The following is a 17364-nucleotide window of genomic DNA, read 5'->3' on the forward strand; positions in this document are numbered from 1 at the left end:
TGAGGCCCTCCTGAGCCATCTTCTCCCCTCCATACAGCCATGGGCAACGCTCAAGGTGGCTACTCTCTGAAGACTGGGTCCTGAAGTGAGTGGTTAGCAGAACGCCCCTGTTGACCCCCATAGATGTAAAGCATGTTTGAGAAATAGCCCACCATTGTTTGAGCTGTTGAGATTTGGGCATTTGTTTCTACATCACCCAGCCTCTCCTGACTGATACCTTTAGATAATAAAACACAGCATGCCATATATTCAGGCTGAATCCTGAATAGGACCTGTCCTTTCCATGAGCCAGGAAAGAATCATCAGGGAGTCCCGACTTTCCGTTTGTGGTCCACGAAGGGGCAAGACCCAACTCAGAGTGAATTCTGTTCAGGCCCTAGTGTCATCTCAAGGTGGACCTCGCAAGAGAGGCTGACTTCAAGGACATTAGAGGACCCAGCACACCCCTTCTGGGGGGTCCATTTCATGTTTCCATGTTTCCACCCTCTCGTGGTCTGCACCAGCATGACGTTCATGCTCCTCAAGGTTGCGACCACGAGACTACCTTCAGTTCAGTTCAGTTGCTCAGTCGTGTCCGACTCGTTGAGATCCCATGAGTTGCCGCACGCCAGGCCTCCCTGTCCATCACCAACTCTTGGAGTTCACTCAAACTCATGTCCATCGAGTCAGTGATGCCATCCAGCCATCTCATCCTCTGTCATCCCCTTCTCCTCCTGCCCCCAATCCCTTCCAGCATCAGAGTCTTTTCCAATGAGTCAACTCTTCGCATGAGGTGGCCAAAGTACTGGAGTTTCAGCTTCAGCATCATTCCTTCAAAAAAAAAATCCCAGGGCTGATCTCCTTCAGAATGGACTGGTTGGATCTCCTTGCAGTCCAAGGGACTCTCAAGAGTCTTCTCCAACACCACACTTCAAAAGCATCAATTCTTCGGCGCTCAGCTTTCTTCACAGTCCAACTCTCACATCCATAACCACTGGAAAAACCATAAACTTAACTAGACAGACCTTTGTTGGCAAAGTAATGTCTCTGCTTTTGAATATGCTATCTAGGCTGGTCATAACTTTTCTTCCAAGGAGTAAGCGTCTTTCAATTTCATGGCTGCAGTCACCATCTGCAGTGATTTGGGGGCCCAAGAAAATAAAGTCTGACAGTGTTTCCACTGTTTCCCCATCTATTTCCCATGAAGTGATGGGACCAGATGCCATGATCTTCATTTTCTGAATGTTGAGCTTTAAGCCAACTTTTTCACTCTCCTCTTTCACTTTCATCAGGAGGCTTTTTAGTTTCTCTTCACTTTCTGCCATAAGGGTGGTGTCATCTGCATATCTGAGGTGATTGATATTTCTCCCGGCAATCTTGATTCCAGCTTGTGTTTCTTCCAGTCCAGCGTTTCTCATGATGTACTCTGCATAGAAGTTAAATAAGCAGGGTGACAATATACAGCCTTGACGTACTCCTTTTCCTATTTGGAACCAGTCTGTTGTTCATGTCCAGTTCTAACTGTTGCTTCCTGACCTGCATATAGGTTTCTCAAGAGGCAGGTCAGGTGGTATTCCCATCTCTTTCAGAATTTTCCACAGTTTATTGTGATCCACACAGTCAAAGGCTTTGGCATAGTCAATAAAGCAGAAATAGATGCTTTTCTGGAACTCTCCTGCTTTTTCCATGATTTAGTGGATGTTGGCAATTTGATCTCTGGTTCCTCTGACTTTTCTAAAACCAGCTTGAACATCTGGAAGTTCATGGTTCACGTATTGCTGAAGCCTGGCTTGGAGAATTTTGAGCATTACTTTACTAGTGTGTGAGATGAGTGCTATTGTGCGGTAGTTTGAGCATTCTTTGGCGTTGCCTTTCTTTGGGCTTGGAATGAAAACTGACCTTTTCCAGTCCTGTGGCCACTGCTGAGTTTTTCAAATTTGCTGGCATATTGAGTGTAGCACTTTCACAGCATCATCTTTCAGGATTTGAAATAGACTCCCTTAGTCCCATGCACACCTTCCAACGTGGTATCTGAATACCAGTGAGGATTTTCCCAGGCCAGCAAACCAGCACTCTGGCCTTGAAGCTTCTGAAGGGCTGGCATCTGAGGGAAACCTGGGAGGCCAGAGCTTTGTCAGAGGGAAAACAGTGGTGGTGGAAAGGGGGTGGGGTGCTTCTCCTTCCATGGTCCTGCCTCAGATCCACATTATTGGTAGCACAGCTCATAGTTAAAATATATTTAGTATATTTTACAAAATCAAGTGAATACCAGATTGCTAGCCTACTAGATGCATTCCCCTCACTGAAAAGCAACCCCCCCCCAACTTTCCCAAGTCAGTGTGGTTATATTTCAAATGAAATGTCACCAAATATTAATGCATATTGGATGCATCATATCCTACTAAACCTTGGAATGCAGAAGAACGTATTTACATGGACAAAATTATGTTTCCTCCAGCAAAACCACTTTAACATCGCATTCAATAGACATACAATGAAAAGTGCTTGATTTTTTTTCTTGAGTGACAGTGGCTAATAAATTTTATTCTGGAGTCAAAATGTCTGGCCTTGAAGCCTGGATTCATGCTTTGCCCTTGATGTGACCTTGAGCAAGGCGTTTGTCCTCTCAATGCCTCAGTTTCCTCATAGTTTAATTAGATCATGCCAGCTTGTTCTGTAATATTATTTGTCTTAATCAGTTAATGGCCATAAAGGACCTAGAACAAGGCCTGGCAAAATCTTACCACTGCCTAAATGTTAACTGTTTGTATTATTATTCCAAAAGCCATCCTTGTAAAATGGGGAGACATCCTAGCACTCAGCATTTTATAAACAGGAAAAACGCAATATTTCTTAAGGAGAGACAGGGGAATGGCTATTTATCAAAAACAGACCAGTGTTTATCTAACTTGCTGCATTGTGAGACTCTCCTGGAATGATGATGAAAACAGAATCCAGCTTCCTCGCAAAGGAAGTGATTTATCTGGTGAGCACCCTGTGGACAGCTGGCCTCAAGTCCCAGTGGCTATGTTCTTCCTGGTGATGGTCCTCTGAATTTCTTGGACTAATGTTCTGAGAAAGAAAAGAGAGTTTTGATGAGGGAGAGGAGCAAGGAATCTTTCAGCTCTCAAGAGAATCTATCCAAAGGCACAAAACCTCCAAGCTGGATAGACTGGTATGGCTGAAGTCTAGAAAAGCATGTTTGCAAAAAGAACACTGAACTAAGAGCTGGAAGACCCCCAAGTCCCTCTATACACTCATACATGGATACACACACACACACACACACACACACACATACATAGACACATGCCCATGAACATACACACAAATGCTTACATGGACACACACATAAATACACACAAGACAAATACACACATGTACACATATAGATGCACACAAATGCACTAATGAACACATAAACACACATACATGGACACACAGGAGCACACACAGAGACACATGCATACATGTATACACACATGTGCATATGCACACCAAGAGCTCCCTGAAGCCCAAAGGTCCTTATTCATCTCTTTGTAGTGAGCGACCAACAGAAACCAGCTCTTAATGAATGTTCCTGCATTTATTCACTGAACAAATATTTACTGAGCACCGAGCATCAAGCACTGGGGAGAAAGTGTGAAGTAGATAGAGCCTCCTGCCTTCTTGGTGCTCAGGGTCCAAAGCTGGGTCTTTACTCTCTTGAACCTCAGCTGTCTCAACTATAAAACGCCGGCTGTATTAGAGACTGACGTGGAGGCGGGGTCAGCCAGGTTTGCTGTTCCCTTAGGTGTGAGGACCGCGTCCTGGAGCACCGGACGCCCAGGAGCCTGCGCCTCCCGCGTCCCCACAGTGGGTTTTGCGGTTCTGCCTGTGTGTATCTGGGTACCACGGACTCTCAAGCCCGGGGCACCAGTTCTTGGACTCAGCTCTTCCCAGCCCTCTGCCCTGCAGAGAGGGAAGGGGAGGGAGGCCGGGGGTTGATTCAATTTGAGAGAGGGAAAGGTGAGACAAACCACCAAGGAGGCTTTGACCCTACTGTCCCCCCTCCTTCTCACAATGAGCCTCCCCTCCCACCTACCCCTGCTCATCCACGCAGACTACACCGCCTTGACCAGACACTCACTCTCCAAGATCCTGCTTCCGCTGGTCAAGTTTGGGGAGGGGGCGTGTGGAGAGATTGTTCGCGCGCTCCGCCCCACCGCACCCGCCGGGACGCCCTTGGACTGGGTCTCCTGAACGCGAGGCCCCGCCCCGCCCCACCCGGTTCGTGAGCCTAGAGCGCGCGCCAGACCTCGTGCCCCACCGGGTGGGGTGGGGTGGGGGTGGTCCCTGAGGGGGCGGTCCCGGAGAGGCGGGCCTGAGGGGGCGGGCACGGGGCCCCGCGTGCATGCTGATAAGCTGGGCGGCCGCGTCACTCCGCACCGGCGCCGTGGCTGCGGGGCGGGCAGGAGCCGCACACCAGCCGAGCGCCTGCCGGCCCGAGCCTCCCTCTCTTCTCCGGGCCCCGAGGCCCTCCCCGCCTCCCCTGAGAGGGGGCCGCGCCCCTCTGAGGAGAATGCCGAGTGCCCCCCTGCGCCCACGGCCCCGGGCAGCCCCTGCGCGTGGGGAACCCGGGAGGCAGAGGGGCGCGCTGAGAGGGCGCGGGTGGTGCTGAAGGGACAGCTCCCGGGCGGGGCGGCAGAGCGCGCAGCCCTCCCGCAGCATCCGCCTGCAGCCCCTGCCTGCAGCTCCCGGCCCGCAGCCCCCCTCCTTCAGCACCCCCAGCCCGCCGCGAGCTGGGGTGGCTCATGGTCCCCGAAGCAGCGGGCCAGGCGGAGGCTCCTGTGTCCACCGGGCCCACGGGGATGCCCCGCGGGTGAGGCAGCCCCCAGCTTCCAACCGCGTTCATGGCGGTGGCCAGGAAGATCAAAACTTTGCTGACGGTCAACATTCTGGTGTTCGTGGGCATCATCCTCTTCTCCGTGTACTGCCGCCTGCAGGACCGCTCAGAGGGGCTGGTGCAGATCGTTCGCAGCGCCGACCGCCGGGTGCGCAGCCGGCACGCCAAGGTGGGCGCGCTGGCGGAGCGCGAAGCCATCCTGCAGCGCCTCGACCACCTGGAGGAGGTAGTCTACAACCAGCTGAATGGTGAGCTGAGCCAGCGCCTCACTCGGGACAAAGAGGCTGGGAGAGTGGGTTGGGGAAGAATTGTTTCCGGGCTTGGGACGTTGAACTGTGTCCCTGGCGCTACAACCTGCGAGGACCCTAGGGACCTGGTGGCCAACCAGGGCTAGGATCGAGTTCCTGTTACTTGGGGAGTGAGTCAGGTAGAAGGCAGATGGGAATACAGCCTCTGTGTAGCTGAGGATGCTGGCCTGAGTGACTACACATACACTTATGTGCCCAGAGGACACTTGAGTGCCCCAACCCACCAGTACACATGAAGGGACTCCACCTTGTTTCCCTGAGGAACTGAGAGAACTTCTAGAGGTTGTAGGACTTGTGTTAAGAGCAGGCAGTGCCCAGATCTAAGAGCAAGGGAGTCTGCCATACTGCTTCAGGAGCTGTGGGGCATCAGGGCTAAGCCCAGACTCACTCTTCTCTCTTGAGGAAGAAGTGGAGAGAGGCAGGATGGCTATGCTGCCCTTCAGAGGTGTTCGTTAGATGTTGGTGGAGAAAAGTGGGCTTCCCTAGTGGCTTAGACAGTAAAGAATCTGCCTGCAATATAGGAGACCTAGGTTCAACCCCTGGGTCAGGAAGATCCCCTGGAGAAGGGAATGGCAACCCACTTTGGTATTCTTGCCAGGAGAGTTCCATGGACAGAGGAGCCTGGTGGGCTACAATCCACGGGGTTGCAAAGAGTTATGCCCCAACCACTGGAGCTGTTCAGTTCCCTATCCTGGGGATGCTCTGGGCTCAATCAACCAGGTGCTGTGGGCCAAGTATGAGGCTGTGAACCTGTGACTCATGGACAAATAGAGTCTAGGTCCTGGCAGGGGCTTGGCAGATAGTAATTACCTAAATGGACCCTGAGCCAAGGTGCCTGGGAACCTGGAGTCCTTGGAAGCTTCTACAGGAAATGGCTCCTGGAGGTGGACTCCTTGTTTCATCCTAAGCGGATGTGAGTCACCCTGAGGGTCAGTGTGGGAGTCAAGGAGGGTCAGGGCCAATTTGGAGCTAGGCAGTGGGGGAGGAGGAGTACTTTCCCACACTGGGTTGCAGTAGAGCAGGATAAAGCAGCTGCTGCTCCCCGGGCTTACTCTGTGCCAGTGTGCAAGGAGGAAAGAGGAAAGTTTATGTTTACCCCATTAGTAGGCTTTCCCCTTCTGTCCTGTGCTATTCTGGTTTCTGTACCAGCAGCCCCTGGCAATGCTCTTTAGGAAGCATCGGTAACAGGCTCCAGCAGGAGCTGTCTGGGAGCCAGCTTACATAGACGGGGCCTGTTCCGCACATCACTGAGTCCAATGTGGAGGTCCTCTTGGGATTTCCTTCTGGATGCCCAGCCAGCCTTGGAGCAGCAGCTCTGAACCCGAGGCTTGGTGATGCCCAGGATACGGGAGCTGTCTGCAGCCATGCCTGCCCTCTCTGGGAGAGTAGCACATCCTCTGGCTTCCCAAGTGCCTTCTCACCACCCCTGAACTCCTGGGTTTTTTCTGGAGGTAGTTCTGGTGGGTTGCTTGGCTTTTCTGATCTTCCCTATTCAGCTGAAACCACGAGGGGAGAAAAGTTTAGTTCAGCTGTCACTTGACCATTCCAGTGGTGATTCATCTCCAGGAAGGCAGTGTGCCCCGGTAATAGCACACAGCTTTATTGAAGTGTGTTTGCCAGGGTGTTATGGTCTGTTTTATGGGGAGAAGTAGAGGATTATATAAAAACATTGGCAGCACGTTGGGTTGTGTAACATCCTGACGGCCAGCTCAGCGCTGAGAGCTGTTCTCCCCCCTCCCCCACATCAAGGTGAGAAGAAGCCGGGATTCTTGGAGGCAGGAAAAGCCAGGACCTTCGACCGACTGATGGGGGATGAAGTGTTTCGGGAAAGTGGAGTGTCATTCCCAGGCCCACCCCAGCCTCTCCCCCTCCCTTCTCCTGGCTTCTCCCTCCTCCCTCCCCTCTTCTTCCTACTCCTCTTCCCACCCCTTTCTCCTTTTTAAAACCTTTTCTCCCTCATCCCTTCACCAAATCTCTTCCTCCTATCAATTTTGCTCTCTTCTCTTTCTTTACCCATCCCTTAGCCCAACTGTTCTGTCTCCCTCCAATCTCTGTTCTTTCTCTCCCACCAATCCCACTCTTTATCTTGCATCCCCATCTCAGACCATGTGCCTAGCATAGCGTCTTACCCAGGGGTCATTCAGTATTTGTTTCTGGACATGACAAGAGAGCCCCAATCTAGCACTCAGCCCGGATGGGTCACTAAGGAGAGGACAGTGCAGGACTGGTTGACCTTTGTTCACAAGAAGCCCTTTGAGAACAGTGCTCACCCTTCAAACTGGCACAGATTCCTCTGTTAAAGGATTTTGAAGAACATCAAGGAGCGTGCTTCCCAGAGGAGGCAAGCCACAGCCCTTTACACTAGTGTCTGTTGTGTTTTAGATCCAAGAAATAGGATATGGATTCCTAGGAGCTTCTGCTTGATATGAATTCAGCTGAGATTAGAAAGGAGAGGGAGAAACCCCAACAAAATTGATTTATTGCTTATATTTCCTTTGCCTTGACTGCTTCCTAGAAACACTTCTCCTGGCTTGAAGGAGCTGGTGGGAAGGAAAGATTGTCCCTGGGGAGCAGGGCCCAGAAACAGAGCATCCTCCCCAACACCCCCCACAGCCTTTCTTTAGCTGGTCCAGTGCCCTTTACTTGAAATGTCTTGTTGACTCAGCAAAGACTTATTAATGGTGTGCATAGATTCAAATTCACAGGACCTGGCCGGGGGGGAGGGGGGTGGGAGGGCGTGGATTTTCTTTAAGGAAATGCAGTATAGTCACATGCTGTATGTACGTGAGAGTTTGCTTCTAAGTTTTGTGCTCAAGGCAAAAGAAAAAATGTTTATAGGCAAAAATCATCCTTCCAAATATCTTAAACTGCACATCAAGTACAGCATCCTGGTTTCATGCCTGCGACTGGCACAGTGAGTCTTATGAAGGTGGAATTGGAGAACCTCTAAGCTCAGTGGGCTTCCCTCATGGCTCAGGCAGTAAAGAGGCTGCTTGCAATTCAGAAGGCCTAGATTCAATCCCTGGGTTGCCCGCTCCAGTATTCTTGCCTGGAGAATTCTATGGACAGTGGAGCCTGGTGGGGTACAGTCCATGGGGTTGCAAACAGTCGGACAGGACTGAGCAACCAACTTTCAATTTCACTTTAAGCTCAGTGAGAAGGGAGAGGAAATCCCATTCAGTTGGTCATATGTTCAAGCCCTTCTGCCTTCTATGACCCCTTAGGAGCAGAGGCTGAATTCAAGCTGGGGATGGGAGGGGGAGGTTTCCATTTGGGTTGGTTGGCTGCTTTTTAAAACTCAGACACGTGTGTGTTAATTCCCTCTAACTTGACCCTCTAATCAGCCAAGTCCCTCACAATCAAAGGTCAAAGCCGTGTATCCTTTGTACAGATGGAAAAGCTGAGGGCCGGTGAGACAGCAGGGCTTGCTCAAGGTTGTTTAGGAAGTTAGCTGTGGCAGCTGCTAGAAGCATACTTGCTTTAGAATCTACATTTCTTAACTTAACAAAAGTTCAAGTTAAAATAACAGAAGGTCCAGTTGTGGTCTATCCGGTGATGGCCTTGTACATCTCAGGTGGGGGTCGCCTCCTACCAGCTCTGCCAACACCACTTCCCGTCCACTGGGAAGAGGTACCTGCTGGCCCTGCTCTCTCAAACTAAAGAAATTGTGCACCACACCTGTTCTATTGTTCATCTGAGGGTGGGAATTTTTGTCTGTTTTATTCACAGTTCTAATGCCAAGGGTCTTGGGTGGTACCTTGCACACAGTTCATGCTCCAGAAATATTTGTTGGATGAGAGAGTGAGTGGATCTTTCTCTAAACGATTGATTGTTTTTGTTTAGAATAAATTTATTTTAAAAGACATTTGCAAATCACCACCATACCCGTAAGCAGGAAGGGACTAGGCGAATGAATGTAATGAAAACAAAATCATGCTCTTTAATTCCAGCGTGACAGTGCTGTCAGCAGAGGCTCTGAGCCAGAAACCTGCCCTCTCTTTGTTAGAAGGGAGATCTCAAGTGTGGGGGATATATTGGCATGAAACCAAGACTTTCTCCTTGAAGAAATCAGGGGATTGAGACAGCCTTTGAGAGGGGATAAGTCTAATGGCATGAGTCAATGTTATTTACTGCTGCGTTCGTTTTCTGCCAACAATCCTGTCCCATGTGCTGGTCCTCCCAGGATTCTGACTGCACACTTTGGGAAGCCCGGGTCTGGAGCAGAGTATTGCTTAAGGGGATGTGATGGGGGGGAGGGGTGTGTGAATTGGGTGGGAAGAGTGGGGAAGTGGCTGTCAGGTTGCTAAGGGGCACTTGTCCCTGAGGCTACATCCACTGCAGGGGGCCCAGATCAGGAAGCTGAAATCCTAACAATAGTCTGAGCACCATGAGTGGTGTTTTTATTTTTTCGAGTCTTTATTGAATTTGTTACAATATTGCTTCTGTTTTTACCTTCTGCTTTTTTTGGCCATAAGGCGTGGAGGGGGATGTTTGACTTGAATCGCTTTTTCTGTTCTCCTCCATTGGGAGCTCCATTCTCAGCTCCCCCACCAGGGATTGAACCCACACCCCCTGCATTCAAAGTCTTCACTACTGAACTGACAGGGAAGTCCCCACCCTGAGTTTTAGTAATTGAAGAATTTTGGAGTTGAGACCAGGAGGTGCCTGGGAAGAGGCGAGAAGGAGGCATATGGAGAGAATGCCAGGTGGTCACCCTGTGTTTGCCTTGGTCTCTCGGGCTGCAGGGGGAACAGACCCCTCCGTGTGGAACCGTCTTTCCTGCACAGTGGTGCTTGCTTTGGCGGTAGGCAGGTGTCACAGCTGAGAAGCTGAATTTGGGGAGGTGTCCAAATGGTCCCCACCTGGCGTGGGAATTCAAATATCACATGAGAACACAAGCCATGTGAGGACAGCAAGTGCCTCAAACCTTGGCATGGGGTGGATGGCCAATCAGTGCCCTTCAAGGGACCAAAGGATGAATGCCGCAGGTGGGTGGAGCCTGCAGGACAGCCTGGTGGAGGAGGGGCGGGGTGGGTGTCTGAGAGGGGCCTGGAAGGTTCCTGCGGACAGCGAGGGGCTGGCTGCCCCTCTGGACCACTCCTCACTTCTGTGGTATGCCTGTCCCAGTCTGCCCACTCCTGAGAGAGCCCGTGTGCGTAGAAGGTGCTGAATTCACAAGAAGGGTTTTCAAGCCCTTTGCTATGCACGAGCAGCTCGGTTTTGAAGACACCTAAGATATTCCACTTGCAGGGCATGTGTGTTTCATCAGAAAGATTTCCCTAGTCATTGTGAATTTTAATTCCAGAAGTAGCTCCCCACTGGTTCCTGGGCCCTTCCAGCTCGAGTTCATCAATTTCCTCCATCTTCCTCGAATCTGCTTTATGAGTTAAAACGTCCTGCATTGCTGATCCCAGCAGTCAAAGCCACGGTGGCCGGAGAAATAGTTGCCATTCGTTCAGGATTTAATCACTGGTCCTGGCAGGTCTTGCTTCAGAATGGCAGCAATTAATTGGTCGGCCATTTCCTCCCCCAACCCCCGCCCCGACCCCAGGTCATTAATTGGCTGGCCTCTCCCCTTGCATCTGTCTCACATCCCCCGCTGTTGTTGATTTACTACAGAAAGTGAAAAAATAGCAGGTGCTGCCAACCAGAGCCCAGGCTTTTACACAACCACAGCCAGCGGGGGGGCTTTTGACATGAATGGCTTTTTCCATTCTCCTACATGGGAGCTGCCTGCAGTTACATTTCACTCACCCTGAGAAGATTAACAGCGTGTTGGCTTTGCCTTTTTTCCCCTTCTTTGCCTGTGCTCCTCTGCCTGCTGGTCTGCCTGTGACCCCATCCAACCACCAACCACCCATATTAGAACAGCCGGAGCCACTTGGGGTCACAGAGGTTAGCGCTGTGCAGTCCTGGGCCTTGGCATCTGGGGCGATGAGAGGCAGGGGTGCTTCACCCTGAGATAAACACCCCTCACACAATTCCCCGGGGAGGAGCAGATCTCACTCTGGAGAGGCTAGCTCTATCCAGAGACTCTGCAATCCAGCAGGGGCCCCACTTCTAGGAATAACTCAGGCCAACCGTGACCCCCACCTTGGGAGCCTGCCGGGGCTGAGTGATTGCATTTACAATTCAGCTCAGCAATTTGCATATTTCAGAGGTTCGGCACTATTTTCTGAAAGGACAGTTTATCCTTCGTTGGCTGGTAACTTGACAAAAATAAGTCTCTATTCACTTCCATAACCCATGTCCTACTGGGGACATTACTGCCTGGGATCCAGCTTTCTGCTCTTTGGTCAGCTTTTCTGTTCTGCTCTCAAAAAGCACAGGTACCCTCGAAGGGAGGATAGCCAGGTGTCAAATGAGGGATGGGGAGAGGCTGATTCATGGTGAGATGGGTCCTTGGAAACTGCTCTGCAGGCTGAAGCTCTCTCGTTCTCTGGATTGAAGGCAGTATCTCCTTTATCCTTATCGTTCACCCCTCATATGTTGCTGATGCTGAGTCAGGGTGTAGGAGCGAAGGAGATGCAGGTCCCTGCCTCTCAGGGCTGACGTCCTAGGAGGGAGGCAGGTGAGCAACGAGTGGTGCGAACAGGGGAACTCCAGACAGAAAGAAAGGCCACCAAGAGGAAGAGTGATGGAGAGTGGGTGGGTGGGACGGGGTCCCGCTTTAGATAGGGTGTGGCTTGAATAGCATTTCCCCAGATTTATGTCCTCCGGGAACCTCAGAATGTAACCGTTTGCAGACATCCGTAGATGAGGTTGTACTAGAGTAGGGTGGGCCCTGATCCAGTGATTTGTAAGGGTAATATTGTCCTTATGAGATCAAGAGGGACACAGACATAGGAGATAGAAGGCAGAGACAGAGCCTGGGGTGATGCGTCTACAACCCAAGCACTCCAAGGATGCCAGCAACTCCAGAGGCTGCAACAGGCAGGAAGGACCCTTTCCTGGAGCCTCCAAAGGGAGTGTAACCATGAGGCCCTGAGTTCTGACCGCCAGAGGACCTCGGTGGCTGTGTGTGCTGGGACACTGACACCAAGGGTCGGTGGGGAGCTCCTCTGTGGTGATCGAACTCAGATGTGAGTGAGTTGTGAGGCGATTGGGGAAGGGCATCTGGGCAGGGGCAGCCCCACGAGAGTGGTGCTGTGCTTAGTCACTCAGTCCGACTCTTTGTGACCTCATGGATTGTAGCCTGCCAGGCTCCTCTGTCCATGGGGTTTCTCCAGGCAAGGATACTGGAGTGGGTTGCCATGCCCTCCTCCAGGGGATCTTCCCAACCTACGTGAGTGGAGAGCACTATGAAGGAGGAGAGTGGTGTGTGGCTATCAGGGAGGACATGGGACTGTGCTCTTAGGAAGGTGTGCTCACACACCATAAATGTCCTGTGTGCCAGGAATGCTTGGACTTCATCTGCGACCATGGAAGTCTGTGCCTCTGTCTAGCTGGTTGGATTTTTAAAGCACATTTGTGATCTCACTCAGATCTGAGGGACCGAAATGACAGTGACAACACACAGTCTCTCCAGCCACCTGAGGGTCAGGACAGTCTTGATTCTGTGCCTGCTCAGCCTGTGGCCTGCCTTGGGGTCCCTCGTCAGGGCTTCTCAACATGTTGCTGTTGACATCTGGGCCAGGTAATCTTTGCACATGGTGGTAGGGTGCTGGTAAGCTGTTGAGCAGCATCTCTGGCCTCCACCCACTAGATACCAGTAGTCCTCTCCTCTCCCACCTCCAGCTGCAGCATGAGACGTTGTCAAGTGTCCCCTGGGGGCCAGAAAACTCCTGTGGAGATCCCTACCTTCTGTCTAGAACATAGGGGTTGACTGGCTGAGTTCATACCTGGCTCCACCTCTCAGGCAAGTCAGTCACTCCCCTCTAGTCTCAGTTTCCTCATCTGTAAAGTGGGGATGATGGAAACACCAACCTAAGCAGAACCTTGTAGAGGCAAAAAGAATTGGCTTGAGTGAAGGGAGTCATCCCTGTGTCCAGTGCAATTGGCTAACCCACACTGCCCGAAGTTCGGGATCCTGCTGGGCACAGGCAGATTGCCATCCTGAAGGCTGTCCCCCATGCATCCTCTTTGACCTTGCTGACTGTACCAAGACAGTCTCAGCTCAATGGCAACATGCCTCTTGCATGTTCTGAACTTGCCTGTCTACCTTTAGTGCCACCCCCAGGCTCAGCATCCTTGGCTGGCTGTGTATCCAGCTAGACTTTAATAGCCAAATGCTGCTTCATTTTCTATTGATTAACATTTTGGGCAAAGGATAGAGGTCTCCTATCTTGCGTATCAATACATCACTTATTTAAGAAGCAAATTCACTTAATTCAAAAGTGCATCAGTTTAAAGGAGGCTATTAAGTAACATGAATTGAGTGGTTTACAGAGACATGGATACTGCAGGAAGGCTGGAGGAAAGACCAGTGTGGGGTTGCTGTCATAGATGGCCCTCGAGGCTCCGAGCTGTAGCACCTGGTCTTAGAAAGTGGTCTCCCCTGGGGTTGTGGATTGATGGCCTCAGAACCGATGAGGGGAGATGCTGGACTCTGGATCCGTGCTCTTTCCAAGGCTTTCTAAAGCTTTGAGTTTGATAAAACATAAATAAAAATAAAATAACCCACTTGTGCAGATATGGCCCTGATTCTTGGGTCCTGAAAAGAAGGCAGCAGCATTGACCACACCCCCGGGCTGCTCCCCAGCACCCCCACCCTGCCTTGCTTCATGGCGGGGGCGGGGGGGGGGGGGGTCCGCCATCCACTTCTGGCCTGGCTCAAGGCAGCGACCTTCGACCTTCCGGTCCTCCAGAGAGGGGCCTTGCTCAGAAGCCTCAGCTGTTGGGTTTTATTTTTAAGTAAATGAGCCCAAGTACAATGGCTCTTAATATGCCGCCCCGGGCCTGGCAGTGTGCCAGAGAAATACGATCTACAGGTACCTGGCCTGTGATGGACCCTGGCCCCGGTAGCCGCTCCAGTAGCCTCCTGGCTGGCCCAGAGTAAACCCCTTCCTCCTCCCTGAGTTTTCCACCCTGGTTAGAAATGAGGCTTGGCTTTAAGGCTATAGGGGCAGTGTGTGCCCAGAGCTAGACACAGGGCTGGTACAGGGGAACAATGGCTGGGACGAGGGGAGGTCCTGATTGTCCCAGTTGCGTGTGGACTGACTTGCCAGACCTCCTGGAAGTTGAGAGGCTGAGGTCACAGCTGGTTGATGAGCCTCTAAGTATATTTCTTTAAAAATAGAAGAAATCTCAACAGGAAGTTACCAAAATAGTCATATATTTTAGACATTTGTATGTAACGAGTTAATGCTTTTGACACTGGAGTGCAATGTAGTTGTACTGTTCACAGAAAGATCAAGGAATTTGTAGAAATACTGGTTCTTGCAGACGTCCTGGTCTGAGAACACAGCGTGTTTAGAGGTGTGTGATGAAAGCCTTCTTCTCAGGCTCCTGCAGGTCAAAGGCTGACATGGGTCTCCTGGGAAGGGTGCCCCGTGGAGGCTTTTCCTGCCTGTTTTCTTGCCCTTCCTGGGGGTTCAGCACCCATATCCTGCATCCATATCCGGCCTCCATCTCCGAATCCAGCAGCGTTTCGCCTTTTTGTGCCATTCTCCCAAAGTCACATCCCAACCCCCACTCTCCTCTTCACCTCCCTCTTCTACCTTTAAGCGTCCTTATGATCACAGGGGCCCACTGGATAATCCAGCTCAAACTCAGCTGATGAACACCTTTAATTTTCTCTGCCATGTAACCTAACATTTTCCCAGGTTATGGGGGCTGGGATGTGAACACCTTTGGGGTCCATGATTCTGCCGATCGCAGTGAGCAAACTGAACAGACTACTGAACAGGGATACGTGGTAGCGGGCAAAATAAGGCAGAAGGATGAAGTGTCAGGGGAGAGGCCCTGGCATCTCCATCATGCGTCCGGAGAAGGCCCCAGGAAGGGAGCGACTTTTAAGTGAAGTCTGAAGGTAAGGGTGGGGATGTGACATGCAGAGATCTGAAGGAGGGAGCTCCAGGCCCAGCAAGTGCAAGAGTCCTGAGGCACAGAATGTCCTGGAGGGTTGGCTAGAGTGGTGGTCGGGGAGTCCGTGCTGGAGACTCACACTGGGAGCTATATGAGTCTACTCGAGCTGCTGTGACCAAGTACCACACTTGGAGGGCTTGAACCACAGAAATTCATGGTCTCACAATTCTCAAGGCTTGAAAACCAAGATCAAGGTGCTGACATGGCTGGTTTCTGATGAGGCCTCCCTCCTGGCTTGCGGATGGCTTCTTCTGTGTGCATGAGCATTCCTGATGTCTCTCCCTCTGTGAGGTCACAGCCCCATTGGTTTAGGGTCCCCCAGTGACCTCATTTATTCTTAATTACCCCCCTAAGGCCCCTCTTCAGATACAGTCACATTGAAGTTAGGTCTTCGACATACAGCTTTTTTTTTTTTTTTTAAGTACTTATTTATTTGACTGCCTGGGGTCTTGGTTGTGACATGCAGGATCTTTTGTTGCAGTACACGGACTCTCCAGTTGGGGCACAGGCTCAGTAGTTGTGCCTTGCAGCCTTAGTTGCTCCTTTGTATGTGGGATCTCAGTTTCCTGATCAGGATCAAACTCGTGTCCCCTGCATTGCAAGGTGGATTCTTAACCACTGGACCACCAGGGAAGTCCCCTCAATGCACAGCTTTTAAGAGGACATAGTTGAGCCCATAGCAGGAGTACCCACATGCAGATGTTATCGAAACCCACATAGCCTTATGGTCTCACCCAGACTAGGGAGTGAGTGCAGGGGAAGAGGCAGGTTGGCTGAGCTGGGACAGCCTACCAGGAGATGAGGAGTAGCCAGAAGAGAGGTGAGGCAGGCCAGTGTCTGATCCTGGGAGTCAAGGGGACCAGCACTGCTGAGTACTTTGATGGGTCACATTCCATGAGCACTGAGAGCTGACTGCTGCTCCAAGGGTGGGGGTGACCTGGACAAAGTCAGCTTAGATGCTGGTTGGGGGTGAAGTTGGAAGCAGCAGACATGGGGCCTTTCTGCAAAGCACTGTGGATTTGGGGGCTGGATGACTATTGGTGGTGGGACCCCCATGCAATGTGGGACATGGAGAAGTACTGTCAAATTTCCCCTGGGGGCATCTCCTCCCCCAACTGAGAACCAGTCCTGTGAAGGAGGATGAGATGAGGGTCTGTCCTGGAGAGGGAGATGGGGCTGACAGAGGGTGTTATTTCCAAGATGAGAATTAGCTGAGAGGGAAGGATTGGGTGCCAGAGTCCATCCTGGAGTCCGTGAGAGGGTGGCACCCCAGCTCAGGAGCTGGGGCCTGGCCAGCACCTCGGACAGCTCCTCCTGCTCCTGCTTCTGAGGTAGAGGGACAGTAGCTGAGCTAGCTGGGTGGGATGGAAGCTGGGGTGTTCTCTTTTTTCCATTTTCTCAGAGAGGCAGCAAATAAAGTTATCAGTTGAGGTTTCAATCCCTGGGTTGGGAAGATCCCCTGGAGAAGGTCATGGCAACCCACTCCAGTATTCTTGCCTGGAGAATCCCATGGACAAAAGAGCCTAGTGGACTATGGTCCATAGGGTTGCAAAGAGTCGGACACGACTGAAGTGACTTGGCACACACATACTATTAAATGGGTTTTCAAAAAGAAAATATATGTCTGGTTATGTATCATCTACATCCTATTTCAGAATAGGGACCACTACAGATGTGTGTTGTGAATAGGAACACTGAGTTGGTGGGGCTGAGAACCCCTGGTCTGTAAGGTGGGAGCCCCTCACAGGGCAGGTAGGAGCCTGGGAGAGGCCGCTAAAGGCCTAGGGGGCTGCAAGGGCCTGGGCAGAGAGGGGCCTTGTCACCTCCCAGCCTCGAGGGGAGCTGATCTCCTCCCCCCATTCCCCTCAAGGGTGGCTCATCCCCAGGCCTTTTCTGGGGAGCAGGGAGAAAGTTTAGGAAAGATCCATCTGGCTCCAAAGGCAAATGGGCACTGGTAGGGGGCTGCCCGGCTAGCTGTGCCTCCTCCGGGATCCTCATCTTGGACACCCCTTCCTCTCTGGCACTGTCACCCCCTCCATCCTTTGCCTCCACCCTGTAGATGTTGCCACCTCTTGGAGAGCATTCTCAGGTGAAGGGCTGCTCTCCTTCCCACACCCTGAGCCCTGCTTCCCAGCCTTCATGTTTCTGGGGGAGACCCCAGTACAA

The 17364-nt window shown here is 51.6% G+C and overlaps 1 protein-coding gene across 1 annotated transcript in view; it reads left to right on the top strand.

Annotated features, from left to right (window-relative positions):
* Positions 1-4871: 4871 nt before the first annotated feature.
* The window catches only part of GALNT9 (polypeptide N-acetylgalactosaminyltransferase 9), a 118205-nt gene continuing 105712 nt past the window's right edge, over positions 4872-17364 (top strand). Inside the window, exon 1 of the mRNA XM_068990123.1 lies at positions 4872-5112. Coding sequence (XP_068846224.1) covers positions 4872-5112 — 241 coding nt within the window. The remainder of the gene's footprint in view (positions 5113-17364) is intronic.

The sequence above is a fragment of the Capricornis sumatraensis genome, chromosome 17 (genome assembly GCF_032405125.1).
Source record: "Capricornis sumatraensis isolate serow.1 chromosome 17, serow.2, whole genome shotgun sequence".
Taxonomy (NCBI): domain Eukaryota; kingdom Metazoa; phylum Chordata; class Mammalia; order Artiodactyla; family Bovidae; genus Capricornis; species Capricornis sumatraensis.